This window comes from Artibeus jamaicensis, unplaced genomic scaffold, assembly GCF_021234435.1.
Source record: "Artibeus jamaicensis isolate MK-2021 breed Jamaican fruit bat unplaced genomic scaffold, CSHL_Jam_final contig_908, whole genome shotgun sequence".
In the NCBI taxonomy this organism is placed as follows: Eukaryota; Metazoa; Chordata; class Mammalia; order Chiroptera; family Phyllostomidae; genus Artibeus; species Artibeus jamaicensis.
The window spans coordinates 7692829-7709972 of record NW_026522009.1 but is presented as its reverse complement, the minus strand read 5'-3'; the positions used below and the strand labels follow the sequence as shown (position 1 = coordinate 7709972).

At 34.6% G+C, this 17144-nt stretch overlaps 2 protein-coding genes across 2 annotated transcripts in view; both read left to right on the top strand.

Annotated features, from left to right (window-relative positions):
• The window catches only part of LOC119052681 (transmembrane protease serine 11F), a 66532-nt gene extending 62605 nt beyond the window's left edge, over positions 1-3927 (top strand). Inside the window, exon 11 of the mRNA XM_037150035.2 lies at positions 1239-3927. Coding sequence (XP_037005930.1) covers positions 1239-1397 — 159 coding nt within the window. The 3' untranslated portion in view covers positions 1398-3927. The remainder of the gene's footprint in view (positions 1-1238) is intronic.
• A 4625-nt stretch (positions 3928-8552) lies between these two features.
• LOC119052682 (transmembrane protease serine 11G-like) overlaps positions 8553-17144 on the top strand; it is a 30146-nt gene continuing 21554 nt past the window's right edge. Inside the window, exon 1 of the mRNA XM_053655015.1 lies at positions 8553-8646. Coding sequence (XP_053510990.1) covers positions 8561-8646 — 86 coding nt within the window. The 5' untranslated portion in view covers positions 8553-8560. The remainder of the gene's footprint in view (positions 8647-17144) is intronic.

Below are 17144 nucleotides of genomic sequence, written 5' to 3'. Positions count from 1 at the left end.
CTTAGTTTCTAGATCTGATTCCCAGTGATATTCACCACTTTGCAGCCACCTATTCCAAGGGCCACACCTTGAACTTTGTCACCAAAACTGTTCCAACTATATAGACACTAATTCCCCAAATCTTCCTATTTAACACCCCTCCCCAATCCTTCCTGCCTGCTTTTCACCTACTCCTGCCCTCTTGGCCACACTCTGTGTTACAGAGCAACCTACCAATTATAACCCAACCCCCACACACACCTTACACATATATTCCCTGTATCCCTTTCTGGTTTTATTTTTATCTTTAGCTCTTGTCACCATCCAATACACAATATATTATATTTAGCTGGTTTAGTGTCCTAAATTCCATGAAGGTACAGCATTGGGGGGCTTATTTTGCTTACTGTTGTATCACCAACACCTAAAACAGTGCCAGGCACAAATATTTGTTAGCTGAACAAAATGTTGTCTTTCTTCAACTTTGTAGAGACCTATAAACCATTGCTTCTCTGCCTTCTCACATTCCATTAACCCCAGACATTAAATTTTGGGGACAAGCTATCCTATGCTTGTTCCTCTTTACTCTATACTTTCTCCCTAGAGGATCTCTCTCTCTTCCATAGCTTCAATTATCATCTTTTTTGCAGATGATCCATAAATTTATACTTTTAGGCCCCCAACCTTCTCTTTGATCTCCAGATTTATATATTCCCTCAACCTCTTCTTTTACATCCAGACTTATATGTATATTCTACTGCACTTGGACATTTCAAAGACACCTCACTCAAAATGTTGCATCTGATTCTCCTTTTATTCCCTTCATCACCTGACCTTGGTCCTATGTTTTGTAGCTCTGTGAATGATATTCCCTTTCATTTTGTTAAGCAAGTCAGAAGACTGGAAGCCATTCTGACTTTCCTTATCCCTTATCTATGCATTAACCTCATATTGACTATTTTATATACATGCTTACTAAATCATGCATAAATCTAAGGATGCTGAACCAGAAATAATGTAACCATTTCATATGAATATTAGTCTTTCTAGAAAAAAATGCACTTTAAAGTTTAGCACACAATTTTAACTCAATTGAGAGAAACATTATATAATCATATAATCTATCTCTAGTATGGCTGCATGTTCTTCGCATCAATTTCCCTTTTTTTCCTTGTGGAAGAGAGAGGATTGCCAATGACCTTCCTCCTGAATTAAATCAGAGTTAACAATTTTAAATATGTTTGTGTTTTTTTCTCCAGGGTGATTCTGGTGGACCTCTGGTTTATGATAACCATGATATCTGGTACATTGTTGGTATAGTAAGTTGGGGACAATCGTGTGCTCTTCCCAAAAAACCTGGTGTCTACACAAGAGTGACTCAGTATCGAAACTGGATTGCCTCAAAGACTGGTATCTAGTGTGAATTGTCCACGAATTATATCCATGGCACAAGAGTTAAAACTCCTGCATGTTGTATATTATTCATAGCTACGTGGTTTGGATCGGTGTTTTTGCTGGAGGTCAGGAAGTCCTTCAGACTCAGACCAATCCAATATTATGAGGTGGACTTTGTGACCAAACTCTCTTTCTACCCTGAGGGAAGAAGACACAGGGAATGATGGGTAGCGCTAACTCCTCACTCAGAAGGGAAACTGTGTTACTTATTAATATGCTGAATATTTATAAGTGGTTTTTCTCAATGGAAGATGAGGACCATAATTTCCCACAGAATATGAAGAGCTTCTGGGGCTGCCAAATTCTTACCTCCTATTTTACCTGGAGCACTTGGAATTCTTCTAACAACAACAAAAAAATCAACAGCCTTCCCTAAGGATTCATGGCTTCAATGTACCAGCACTGATGATTGGACACTCAATGGCTAGAATGGAGAAGCATAGGATTTGCAATATAACTTGAACTCTAACCTGGGTTTTTAAATAATAATATAGCATTATCATTAACCACAAGAGTTGCCATTGAAAAAAGCTTTAAATGTATCTATCTGAACTTGTGTTGTTCTATACACAAAAGCACTAACTGCAGGATGTATGTTGTATTGTTAGTAAGCATTTCTGATTTATTTTTTAACAGCATCATTAGTTAGTGTCAAGCCAGAATGGAGAATAGAAAAGACTCTTGGGAACATTTTTTCATGGGTACAAGGAGGATGAAAACAACTGATGAGACTTAGGCTAGTGGAGTTGGTTTCAAATTGTTAGTAACAGGACAAACACTCTAGATTTTTGAGGAAACGATCTATTCGATGGTTTACTTAGAACCATCTACATTAATGTATGGTAACTGGTGCTCTTGTAAGTCTTCAGCTATCTGATAGGTCACGTATCAATCGGATTGTCAGGTTGGGAGAGCTGATTTGTGTAAAGCATTTAGGATGGTGCCTCGTATATATCATGTTCTACAAAATGTTTCCTATAATGGAAAGAAATGCTTCTGTGAGTTTTAAGATACATTAATGTAATTTGTCAGATGAATGAATGACTTTGGGGCTTAACACAGCCCAAAATCTAGCGGTGGAAAGCATAGGCTTTGCAATCAGGCTGCCTGAGCTTGGAGAGTGGCTGTGCCTCGTCTGAGCTGTTTATACTTGTACAGGTTTCTTAATCACTGTGCATTAGCTCTTTCATCTTTATGGAGGCAGTAAAAATGGTGCCCACTTATGATTGTTGTTAGGATTAAATGCACTAATAAGAGGAAATAAAGCACTTGGAACAGTGTCTGCACACAGTAGGCCAATAATATGAACTACTATTAATTATTATTTGTGTCCTTTGGACTCAATAAAAAATACACTTTTCAAAAACTGCTCCTTGCTTTTTAAAAGTCATGTAATCATTTTCAAAATACTTTAAATCACATTATTAAAAAAATTTGGTGCCACTAGATCTTCAAAATCACACTTTATATCTCATTAATATATTTTGAACTATGTCTGCCTATAGACATGATTCAAAATACTGCATGGCCATCTGGCCTCAGGGTTGTAATTACAGAGTAGCTGGATTCATTTCCAGGCCTCCAGTGCAAGACCTCAAGTGATGGATTTGTCGCTCTGATTTATCAGGGAAAAATGTAGTCTGTCTGTTTCTTTAATGACTGAAAGTTTTGTTAATTTATGTGTATGTGTTTATATGTAATATATGTAAACAAGATAAATATAACTAAAAAACCCTCCTAGTTAATTACATCTCAATATTAAGATACCATAAACAGAAAAGGATCATCCATCTATACTTTCCTTTTAAAAAGAAAATGATACCAAATTTTTGAGTTAATAAAGACTAATAACTAAATATCAACAGAAAAAAACAAAGTGAAAACTTAAATATTTACACTTTTTCTGTATTCAGAGCTTCCCGGAGAATATTTAGCATATCCAAAGTTTCCTGGAAAATATTTAGCATATTCAAGATGTGCTTGATTGAAGATAGACTTTTTTTATATTAAATCTAAACACAGTATCTGGTAGAAAAAAAATCTGTCTACAAAAAATTTATTTCCTACTCCATAAGTTCTATTACAGAGGATATGTGCTTTTGTGTAAATATGTTTATATTTCAGAAGACTGTGATAACTTTTTGCATACATGTCTGTGAAACTGTATACATTGATTTAAATAATTCTATAACTCAATTCAAGTACATTTTAATTTAAAAATGAGAGGAATAAACCTAAAAGGCCATTAAATAAATTTAAGATATGGAAAAGTGGATTTTTTAAACAGAATTTATATGTACTATTTCTAGTTCAGCTACGTCTGATAGGAATCATGCAATAATAGCTTCTTCTCAAGTTTTCCATCTACCAAGTGGAACATTAAGCTCTCTACCTCATGGCATTGTTGTGAGGATTTCCTGTTGAATAATAAAGTTGAAAAGTCAAAGGATGTTTAAAACTTTCTCAAAAAAGTGGAAAGTATACTATTGTAAACGTATCAATACAGATGATGCTGCAAATGCATTAAGATTATAAAGAATTTTTTTACAGTGTTAGCATTTTATTTATCAGTACTCTTGCTTTGTGAATTTTGCAAATATATTGTGGTTAAAAACAAAGTATACAAGCCTTTGCCTCTTATGCTGTGAGTGCTCAAATAATATTCACATCTTTTTATAGAAAAAAAAACCATTTAATTCGTCTGACTCATTGTTTTAAAAGACAGGTCAAATCCATTAAGCTGATGGTAAATACCATAGCACATATTCCTGGTGGGATCTTGGAATTGGAGGTGCCATAAGAAAGAACTAAAGTGTAAGTTTTTAAGGCTTTAACAAGATTGAACCCAAATTTTTGCAAATGCTTAATCATATTCTCTTCGTGAAATCTTCATGATTCAACAACAATAAGAACAAACATATATTAACAAGAATCTACACCTTTCCCCCGGCTGGTGTAGCTCAGTGGACTGAGCGTAGGCCTGCGAACCACACGATTGCGGTTCAATTCCCAGTCAGGGCACATGCCTGGGTTGCAGTCCAGTTCCCAGCAGGGGACGCATGAGAGGCAACCATACATTGATATTTCTCTCCTTCTCTTCCCCTCTAAAGATAAATAAATCTTTAAAAAAAAGAATCGACACCTTTCAACTCAATAAAGTTGTTGCTTTGCTAGTTTATTTGACAGAGAGGGAATCCGTGGGAGGCATCCCTTCATGCAGTGGTGGAAATGGAAAGGAAACTCGTTACAGATTGTTGGAACTAATGCTAGAATCATAGCCGTCAGACCTGAAAGAACCTAAGAGATTATCTACAACACTCTCCTTTTTTTGACTGATGTGAAAACAAAGTGAAGAGAATTTTTTCAAGTTACATCATAAGCCGTAGCTGGTGTAGAAACAAAACCCAGGAGACCCTTGCATCCAGTCCAGCTATCTCTCCATCACTGTAATCTGAGTTATTTGGATTCACCAGCCAGGAACACTGCAGTCCTAAAAGTCATTGGAATTAAATGATTGTTACTAAATCATGTTTTTTCCTTGTAAAAACATGAGGTAAATTAAATTTACAGTGTTCAGCAAAGCATGTCAATAGATGAAACAGTTTTTCAATTAAGTCAAACAATACCACAACACTATATACAACTATCTCTAAGGAAATGAAGTATGATTTTACTGTAGGCAAAGCTATAGAGCCTCTCAAATGTGTAGGTCAAAATGCTCCATGGAAAGTTTACCCCCCAAATCCATACCTTACTCGTTCTTTTCTCACCCTCCACAATAAGCTTTATAAGTAAGTAATTTAAAGCCTTGATAATGGTATAAATTAAAAATCTGCAACATATTTCAAAATGGGAAGCAGCAAAAGATTTTGAAACCTACTAAAACAACAACAGTTTTATTTTTTGCTATTATAATGCCTCATTAGATAATCTGTTTTATAAACAAATACAACTACAAGAAGCCCACTTAAATGCATCAATATGTAATTTTTTATTAAGTTACTTTCATATATGTTTACAATGAAACTTCCTTTATTGGTTTCGATATTTTTCTTGCCTGACAATTTTAACTATGCCTAATAAGAAATAAGAAAAATGCAATCATATCACACAATTTAAAAGAGAAATATTCATTTGCCCTAAACTGCCCTCCATGTGTCAAGTGAAAAATTAGTCTACTTCATGATGTTGTGAGGCTGTCCTGTTGAATAATAAAGTCAAAATGTCATAAAATGTTTCAAATTTGTTTAGAAAGTGCAAAGTATGTTATTGTAAACCAATTTCAGCTCAGCTGATGCTGCTCAGGCACTAAGATTGTCATTCAGTTTCCTAGTGTTGGCATTTTCACTTATCAGTAGTGTTGCTCTGTGCACTTTGCAAATACTAATGTTTTGTTGAAATTATATGCATCATTTTCTTGAAAAAATAATATTTAATATAGCTCATCTGGTTAATACTAATTTATTCCAAAAAGAAATATAGCAGGCAAATCAAATTAGTTGTTGTTTATTTAATAGCTTTAAGAATGGATATAATTCAAATTCATTTTATTTACACTACATTTTACTATAGCATTTGGGAGAACTCTGTAATCAATCTACTAGAAACATTTTTAGAGCTATTCTATAGCTGACAGTGGAAAATGTCAAAGTCAGTATTTCAAGTATATTTAAAGATTTGGCTTAGTAATATTTTAAGCTACATTCTGAATTATTAAAGGTTTTTCCACTTAAGTCACAAAGCTATGCAATATTGTTTTCTAATCAGATATTATAGGTTTCCTGTGAAGTTCTATTTTTTTATATTTCGTTGCCTGGTTAGACTGTACCCCAACTTTGACTTAAATATGTAGTTTTTTAGGTAAAGGGATTATCCTGTTAGGTCTTCCTTCTCTCCACTTTTAAACCTAGATATTCTCCCTACAGGACATTTGGATGCGCAACTTTTAAATATTTCCAAAAAGAAAAATTTTGTAATTGCCTAGGATATCATTCCTCATGGTTTCAATAACTACCTTTCACCTGTTTTCAAACAAATACATTTTGATGAACATCAAACTTGCATCTTCAGTTTAGATTTAGGTGGAAATTACAGAACTTGAGGTATATTTTTGAAAATCTACTAGGGTGACAGTTCTTACAAAATGTGATTAAGGTTAGTCATCAGTTGGCTTTGAGTTCATCAAAGAGGAGATTTTCCAGGTGGGTCTAATCTGCTTCTTTAGATGTAGAGTCCTTTAGAAGTAAAGAATTTTCCTTTCAGAGTAGCAGAGAAGTCAGACATTCTAAGTGTGAGATGACTATTTTTGGCTGGAAGATGGAAGGAACCAGGTATCAAGGACTGTGTAGCCTTTGAATGCCAAAGTCAGCCCAGGCTGACAGCAACAAAGAAACAGGAACCTTAGTGTTTCTGTAAAGAACTTAATTCTGCCAACAGCCTGAATGAGCTGGGAAGGTATTCTTCACCGCGGCCTCCAAAAGGGAACCCACATGAATCTACACCTTGTTTTCAGCCTTAAGACTCTGAACAGAAAACAAAATTGAGCTTACACAGATTTCTAACCTACAAAATAACAATAGATAATAAATGGCTGTTGTTTTAAGTAGCTAAGTTTATTATAATTAGTTATACATGAATAGAAATTTGACAAAGGTATAGAATTTTTATTTATTAACCAATTCAAACATTTTATATGTGCATTTATTAATTATATGTTCCTGTTTTGCCAAAACCTGTTTTTTTTTTCAAAATAAAAAAGGGACTGAATCTGAATATGAATGTTGATTGTCAAATTAACTGAAGGACTCAGTTAAGTACATGCGTTTGCAGAGGTGCTGGCAGATGCATTTAAAAAGACATCACTTAGCATAATACTCTTCAGTTCCATCCATGCTCTCATGAAGGGTAGGAGTTAAGTGAAATAAACCAGGTGGTGAAAGACAAATACCATGCGATCTCACCTATAAGTGGAACCTAACCAACAAAACAAACAAGTGAGCAAAATAGAACCAGAGGCTAGGGAGGGGAATAATGGGAAAGAAAGGGAAGGGTCAAGTCAAGGAAATTGTATAAAGGACCCATGGGTGAAGACAAGGTGGGGAGGGGAGGCTGGGGGGAAGATTGAATATCGAAGGTAGGGGATGGGAAGGACAGAGGAAAGTGGTGTGGGAAAAATGGGGACAACTTTGACTGAACAACAATTAAAAAAAGAAACAAAATGAAAAAAATAAGAACCACAGTTTCTGGCCTCAAATATTTCACTATCGAATAGGATAAATGATCCAAACACCTGAGAGCACAACTAAAACTAGATTCATGCTTGAAGGGAAGGCATAGATGGATTCAGCATTGTTCAGATAGTGTGAAAGTTGGGGAATTAAAAAAAATATCCTGGAGGAGTTATCTTCAGAGTCTACATACCCTGTGTAGACAGTCTGAATAAATGACTTGAAACTTACAGTGAGGTGGACTTGGAATCGAGACCTGTGCTATAAATAAAAGGAATAATATCATAAGCATTGTGGGCAAAGACACAATGGGAAGGAAAGTATTGGATGAACAGAAAACTCAAAGTCAAGGCAGGTAGAACAATATGACTCCAAAGGAGAGCACATGAAGCGGAGACAATCATCAGGTGAAGCCTTTTAAAATTACGGTTGGCATAAATCCATTTTCATTTTCCCTCCTTAAAGCCAGATTCCACTTCAGAGTAGAGGCAAATGAATTCCTGAGCCAGATATAATGAACACATGTAGCACTGCACTAAGAAAAGCAAGTCAAGAGTACCAAATGCTTGTTGAAAACCTCTGATCTTGCCTCTGAAAGAGATGAAATGCAGGGCCTGAACGCCACCAGACTTGTTCTGACTCAAAAAGAAAAGTGCCACCTCTTAGAAGGCAAACAAACCATGCAAAACATTCAAGGGTGTTGCTTAGGCTAAAACATGGTGTTGTTCCTCACTTAATTAGCCAGAACCAGGAAATTTTTCCCGCAATAAAGGCTTATCAAGTGATTCTTCACCTCAAACCATAGTATTGGTTAGAGTTCACCCATCCCAACTTGTCAAACTAGTTTATTTTAAATCCTTAAGCAGTCTCTCTTTAGTCAGCTTACAAGTCTGAAAAGAATGCCAGGATGCTGCTCATTTGACGGGAAATCACAAACAGCACGGAGGTGGAGGAGTTTGCATTCTCAACAGTGTATGATGTATCAGTAAGTTTAACTTTACCTCATATTTAGAAAGATTTGTTTCAGACTGTGGTTTGCAATTAAGACAATTCTTCTGTATTGGGAATTTAATAGTTTTTTTTATCCTACTGTTGTTGGAGAAAATAATAACATAATAATGATAATATTTTTTATTTCAAGAAACCATGCTAACAAATTTATATTTAGGATTTGAAAAGTTTAACAGGTTGGATTTTAATTGAAACGTTTAATGTAAGAGTAAGATAATGATGGAGAACAGGAAAATACAGAGCCTCAGGTAATAAATTATTGTAAATTTGTAACAGTGGAAGGATGGGGCAAGAAAGAAAGTGTTTTCTCACTCTCAGTCCAGAGTTTAGAATATATTATGCTATTTGTAATCTTCCTAATTATTTTTTATTGCTTGATTTTACAAAGAGAGAGATTGATTTATTGTTCCATTTATTTATGTATTCATTAGTTGAGTCTTGTATGTGCCCTAACCAGAGATTGAACCCACATCAGTGTATTGGACCATTGCTCTAACCAACTGAGCTACCTGACCAGGGCCTAGATTATGCGCTTAGTTGATATATTGAAATTGGAGGAAATACACAAATTGTGTAAGAAGTATTGTGTTTTAACCCCATGTTTTGAAACTGATGAATATAATTAAAACTGCAAAAGATATATCCAAAATTTAACATCCTTTGAGAAATTCTTTGCCTTTTAAAATAAAATTTTAGAAAAAAATCTAAGAACAATTTGTACATGAGAATATAAAAGTGAGAAGCAAATAAATAATCATAAGATTTTGTATTTTAATAGAAAATTTCTATAGAAATAAAAATGACAGAGGTAGAGAAATAGGAAAAACAGACTGAAATAAAAATCTGAGGAAAGCAAAAAACCATTTTGCTCTCTTCATTCCTATTACTTTCTTTTTTTTAAAGACTTTATTTATGTTTAGAAAGAGGGGAAGTGAGGGAAAAAGAGAGAGAAACATCAGTGTGTGGTTGCCTCTTGCAAGACCCCTGCTGTGTACCTGGCCTGCAACCAGGCCTGTGTCCTGACTGGGAATCAAACCAGCGACCTTTTGCTTTGCAGGCCAGTGCTCAATCCACTGAGCCACACTAGCCAGGACCCTATTACTTCCTATTTTCAAGATTTTCAAAACTGTCCCCTGCAAGCCCAAATCCTTGAAAATTCTACCATTCCATTCTATATCAAGATAAATTAGTATGACTATTTTATACTGTTTTGCTTTGGTATTACTTGGTTTTGTTGCTCAGAGCATAAGAATGGAGGGATGAGTAGAGAAGTGATACTGAAAAGCAATCCCTACTCTTCCAGTTGATAATCCATGCCTCAGTCTAACAAAGTCAGAGGGTTTTCCTCAATTTGAAATACATAAATAAAAATGTATTAATTCTTGTCACTTGTGAGTAACATAAAGGAAGTATACCTTATTCTTTGTTGTGCATGCCAGTATCTAATAGAATGCTTGGCACATGTAGATTAGTGGAACCATTTGCTTGTACTTCAAATTTGTTTGGGACCAGTTGATTTCCAAGTAACAACTCATCACCTACTGGTTGTTTCAATGTTCTCCCTTTGACTTAACAGGATTTCATAACACATTGAAAGACTTCTTTTTACACTGAAATAGTTTGTTTACTTTTCCAGTAAGCCACTCTGTACATAGATATCATGATGTGAATATGGGGGCACCCTCTGAAATGGAATTTATTTATTAAAATTTAATAAATAAAATAAATAAATTTATTTATTTTAAATTCTTACATGTGTAAACTTCAGTCACCTTCAAAGTACTCTGAATTTGATGCAATACACCTATCAAGACCTTTTTCCACGACTCAAAACTGTTTTTAAACTCATCAATTTCTATGCCTTTTAATGCTTGTGCTGTTTTTTTGTTTCACAACCTCCACATTAGCAAAACATTTGCCCTTGAGGACTTTTTTCATCTGGGGAAACAAACAAAAAAACTCGCTCAGGGTCAGATCAGGTGAATAGGAAGGGTGGCGGATGGGGGTCATGTCATCTTTGGCCCAAAACTTCTCAACACTCAACATGATGTGGGCACGTGCACTCAAAAATCACCCACCGTGAAGTGGGCAAACATGTTGAAAGAGTCTTAAAAAAAATTTCAGTGAAGCTGAACCCAGCCTCTCAGGGCAATGCCAGCTGCTACTCTGATACAGATGGGTTCCAAGAACACTCACCTAGTGCGGGGTAAGACAGTACTACAAGGGGCCCTCCGTCCAGAAGATAATTCTGTTTGGTGGGCGTCCCCCTCATAAATATAAATACATTTATAATATTTAGTCTTTTTTTCAAAATAACTATGAAATAGATTCCTCGGGTTATTGTGTTTCTACAGTGAGGTTCTGAATAATTTTACATTTCTCTTTGCCTGACACAGAAATATGAGAGTTTTTCATTAAGATATATAATTGATTTGTATTATATTTCAGTTGTACATAATGATTCAGTATTCATATATATTGTGAAAGGATCACCACAGGAAAGCTAGTTAAATCTGTCACTAAACATAATAGCATTTTTTTCTTGTAATAAGAACTTTTAAGATCTACTCTCTTAGCAAGTTTCAAATGTAAAATACAGTATTGAAAACTAGTCACCATGCTGTATATTACATCTCCATGGCTTACTTATGTTATAATTGGAAGTTTGTACCCTTTGACCACCTTCATCCATGTCTCCAATCCCCCCACTCCAGCTCTGGAGTCTTTCATGCAGTAACAACAATTATTGGATTTGAACTGATTTACCATATTTATTGTTAAAATCAAGTTTGAGTTTTATAACAATATGCTTATAACAATAAACATAGAAAGACTCTGTCAAGTGAAAACATATAAAGAAAAATAAAATATATATTTATTTAAATAAAATAAAATAAATCATTAGGACCTAATGATTTTAATTTGGAAACCAAAGTTGTAATTTAAATAAAAGCCTGGTCTCAATTTTCTATAATAGCGTCTTGGGCTCTAGAAGTTCAGTACTGACAATGTAGGACTAGAACTAGATACAAAAAAATAAAAAGACAGATGTCCTCAAAAATGAGTAAGCATATCTCTAAAGCAGCATAAGTCCAAATTTAAAAGTGCACTTTAAGCTTTATAAGAACATACACACATATTATGCTACATATATATACATGTATACATTTATATTTTATCACATATTGTTAAAAAGTAAGATTAGCAAGATAAAAACATACCTGTTTTATATATCATTAAGCATTTTTACAAGAAAATGTTATAATAGATTATCTTTAATTTAAGCCTGTTCTATTTTTTATTCTTCAACCTTGCTAAAATTGTAAACAACACATTAATAATGAGCATCCCTCTTCTGCAAACGGAGCAGTTTTTGTACGATAAATTATCTTCTGCACTTTCACAATTTCTGGAAAGCCATCCATTGATTAACAAACTACTGTACATCCTAAACTTCTCTTTTATTTGTTGAATATTTCCTATATATCTAAAAGTTGAAACATAGTTTTCCCCCCTCAGGACATAGCATATTTACAGCCCTTTCAAGTAAAGGGTTCATTATCGAAGACTTCATCTTTTTCCTCTTACTCCCTCATGCCACCTTGCACCATTGCTCTCCACACCCTCAAACTGCTTTGTTCCTTCAAGGCTCTCACAGTCCTGTTCTCCACCCTCTTTCCTTCTTCATCACTGTCTGATGGAGGCATAATTATGCCCTAATTCATTAAAGGCTGACACTTGCTTTCCTATCTCCTTCCACAGTCCAAGTCCTATGTTTAGTTGAAGTTGCATCAGTGCCGATATGGTTGATCTTCAACATCCTAGACATTTATTTTCTTGATCTTCTCATCTCTATAATTCTTTTCAAACATTACTTTCATGTCCACACCCTAGACTTTGTCATGACTTGGAATTACTCCCTCTGAATCATAACTTTGGACAACTATCACTGTCCTAACCTTCCTTCTTACACACTTAGTTACTTCTAATGCCTCATTTAAAAAATTCAATAGCTCTTCCACTCTATGTATTCTTCATATCCATCAGTTGTCATCTCCACTGAATACACACACATACACACACATACACACTCATCTTTGTTTCTTTTGTGATCTTTAGCTTCACCATTTCAACCACTTTTTAATGATGTTCTAAACTCCACTAAATTCTATTGTCCCATATTGCTTTCATTATTTATACCTGGATAAATTCTAGAGAAAATACAACTATCTGAGCAATGACTCATTCTGCCCATACCACTGAGGCATGGTACAGAAAATCTCACAAATGTACAGGAAGTGCCAGTTCGTTTGACCCTTCAACTCTTACACACTATTCCTACTATACCACCTAAGTTAATACTTTGATTTTCCACAAGATTATTTTTAACTTCTCTAGCTTCCTCAAAGTTCCTAGTCTCATCATGAGCCATCTCATGTTTCAACTACTTCAATGATATAATTTGATCAGTTAGATGAGAATTTCTTCACCTTCTTGACATAAAACCAACAAACCTAAGGATGCCTACAGTTGTCCAAGTTCTCCTATATTAGGTTGAACCATATAAAAATGCCATTATTACTACTTTTTAAAAAAGACTTTATTTATTTATTATTAGAAAGAGGGGAAGGAATGGAGAAAAAGAGGAAGAGTAACATCAGTGTGTGGTTACCTCTCATGTGCCCTCTACTGGGGACCTGGCCCTGATTGGAAATTCTGTGCCCTGATTGGAAATTGAACTGGTGACTCTTTGGTCTGCAGGCCAGCACTCAATTCATTGAACCACATCAGCCAGGGCGTTGCTACCACTTTTGACCTACACCAAGTATATTTCCTGTGTGTGAACCTAATAGTTTAGAATCCGTGATCTTTCAGATATTCTCCCAACCCAACCTTCCTCTCACCCTCAGGATCTCTACTGGCTAGTTTACACCACTGTAACTATACTCAGAATTGTCCCTTTCACAAGGCACAAAACTGTCCCTTTCACAGGGACAAAAAAAAATCATCCATTAACCCCATATGCCTTGATGACTTTTCTCTCTCTTTCTATTCACAGTCAAATTCATGGAAAAAAATTGTTGATATCCACTGTCCCATCTCCTCACTTCTAATTTTTCCCCAAACCCACTGACATTTGGTTTATAATTCCACTATTCTGTTTCTTTTGCTATTGTGGTCACGAGTGATTCACTATTGCTTAATCCAATAGGTATTCTAAACTTTTATCATATTTGAGTTCTCAATAGCATTTAACACTCTGGTCAATCCCTTCTTGAATATTCTTTATCCTTTGTTATCAGATCACACTTATTTTCCTTCTTACTTCTTTCTATGGTTTTCAGGATTCCTCAGTCTTTGACCGTATCTTAAATCTTAGATTTCTTTACAAGTCTTCTCCAAGTCTTCTCCTCTCCCTGTTATTTCAATATAAAAACATTCTTGATCATCTACTATATTCCACATGCTAAAAATGCAATGGTACATTTCATACAGACCTGTCATTTCTAAATGAAAAAGTGAAATTGCTAGATTAAAAGCAATGCGTATTTAATAGCTATGTGTTCGTGTTGATAAATTAAAATTTCCTTTTCATATTTGTGAATATACAACGTAAAATGTGCCACTTGACTTTTTTTTGAAAATTTGATAAACAGATAGATGTTTTTCTCTTTCTTTTTTAAAAAAGTAGTCCAATTATTTAGTGTTTCCCTTAATGATTTCTGCGTCCATGTGTCATTTTTAGAAAGTAGATATCTCATTAATAAATGTAATAGCAAAGAGTAAAAATAAGGCACAATCACATGTAAATAATTTTTCTAATCTCTTAGCTCCAAAAACTTTACAAGAAAATATAATAAAACAGTGAAAAGTATACAATTTATAGAGATAAAGCAGTTTTATAAGGAGAGTTCTCCTCACATGGAATTTAAGTAGCACATTTAATGCTTTTTAGATGAACATTGACCTAGTACAATACTTAAATGTCCTTGTAGGAGTAAGTAATATATAATAATTATTTTATTTTAGAGACACATAAAAGATTAGTTTGTAATCTGCAATTACAATTGTCTAATTCATCCACAATTAATCTTGTTTCAAAAATTCATGGCCCAGGCTATCATTTATTTCCCAGTTTATTAGTAATCCGAAAGTAAATTTCTTCTGAGTTCCCTCAGTACTGACATATCACTGAGTTAGAATATAATCATGACCCTCAGGTTTGGCAAAAGAACCAGAAAGAGCATTTCAGGCTCATACAGAGGGGACGTAGTGAGTGAATATTAAAAATGTTTCTCATGCCAATCAAGTATCTAAATAATAATAAGATGGGCTCGATGTTACTTAATTTCAACATCAGAAAAGGTACTCAATTCCTATCAAGGACTAGAGTTGTAACTGGGCATGTGGTAGAAGGATAAAGGAAACATGATTGCTGGTAAGAGGAAGAAAGAGAACAGTATAATGCAATTTAGAACTGAATGAAGGTTAAGCACAGGTATAATCAACTTATTTCAACAGTCTTACCTAAAAGACCAGTATTCGTACTGCTGGTGATATATGAAATGATTTTATGTGGGATTTTTTAATGTATATTCAAGAAAATAAAGCTACTATATCAAGCTCTGTATGTGGTGAATGTTATTGCTTAGGAATTGGCTATATTAAAATGAGTCTATTTCAAAATTTAGGGAAATCGATTTAGAATTATTAGTGTTTATGGCAAAATTGTTATGACTGCAATGGAAATTTAAAATACACTATAAAAGCAAAAGGAAAGAACAATTAACTTTAAGCAGGAGAGAAAACGAACACTTTTAATAGAGCACTTAGATGAGGTCTTAAAGCTGAGTACATGTTTTGTAAGTAGAAAAGTAGGAAAGAGCCATTCTAGATTGGGATTATCAGACTACCAGTGCAGAATGCCTTCTTAGTTAATGCAAGAGGTCTGTTGTTTTGTTTTGTTTTCTTGGTTTCATTTTGTTTCTGACAAGGTTGGCATCTCCAAGAAAAATGCAAAATTACAAGCCCTTATTTTGAAAACAAATGCTCATTTATTGTAGAGGGCAATTTATGTGCTTCAGCAGTCATGAAATACATCACAAGGCAGGGAAATTCTATGCATAATTTTATTTTTAAATTTTATTGTTATTGTTTTTTATAATTACTACAATTAAATATTGTCAATACTTTTTACATGTATTTGCCAATCCTTTCAAGCTTATACAAATGGAATTCCCTATAATTCTTGCAATTCAAACTCAAAAACTGACTCTCTGGCTAAATACTCATGTCCTCTATGACAATTTTCTTTCTTATGAAAAATTAATAGATTAAAATTCAGACCACTTAAATACTTTCATTACAAATTAAGAGCAGTTTAGAGAAAAAGGCACTGGGTTTGAAGTCAGAACAAACTTTGAATCAAGATTCCTCCAGTTAATAGCTATGTATCATTAAACCAGATTCAAGTCCTGTTTTTACCTCTGTACTGATATTTAAGATAAACACCATGAAAACCACAAAAAATAAGAAATGTAAAAGGTTATCATTGCTAATGGGCCACATGGAGGTGCCACTGGGAAGAGAGTTTCATATATTATAGTAGGGTTTGTTTGTGACCCTTGTACCAGAAGCACCTGTGTAACAAATGACCAGGTGATTTTCTAAGGGTTTATTTTAGGTTTATTTTACTACTTTGACTTGGATTCCTAGCCAGGTTCTTGAAAACAGACCCAATAGAAGGGTTTATGTGTTCCCACTAATAAGTAAATTAACTCTCCTCACCAAAGGGTTTTGGATCTCTCCAAAAAGAATAATCATTTCCTGGCCACCACCTCTCTTGGGGGGGTTCCCCAAAGGTCACAGTCCAGACAGCTGGTGACTTCATAGTCTTGAGACTCATACACTAAGTGACTCAGGTATGCCTCTCCCACATTGTCTCCTGGGCAGCTCCACTGTGAGGCTTTGAATCCCAAGGTAACTTCACAAAGTGCTAGAAGGTCTTGAGTGCTACCATGTACTAATCTTATGAATCTTGGGGCTCTTCCAGACTCCCAGATCTTGGCTGAGAGTAAAATTATTTTTAGTAAAATTCTGCTTGGCGAAATTTACCTTCCTGTTTCCAGGCTTCTATTCTTCTCCCATGCCCTATCATCACTACTGTGGTTTAATTAGAACCAGTGTCCTACAGAGGAAAATGTTCACAAATAGAAAAGAGGGGACTTAGATGGGTTAAAGTAATTAATACTTTCAATTTCTTGGGCAAGTCAGTTTAGCTTTAATTTTAAGTAAGGCATAATATTTATCATGTGAATCTTATAGAAATTTTGAGTGATATGAAGCATGCTAAAGCTCTTTCAAAGCTATAACGTGCTATGTAAATGAAAACTGTCATCATCATTGTTACTGTTGTTAAGATAACCTATGTTTCACCCTTATTCCTTTACACCTCACCCTTTGCTTTCAAAC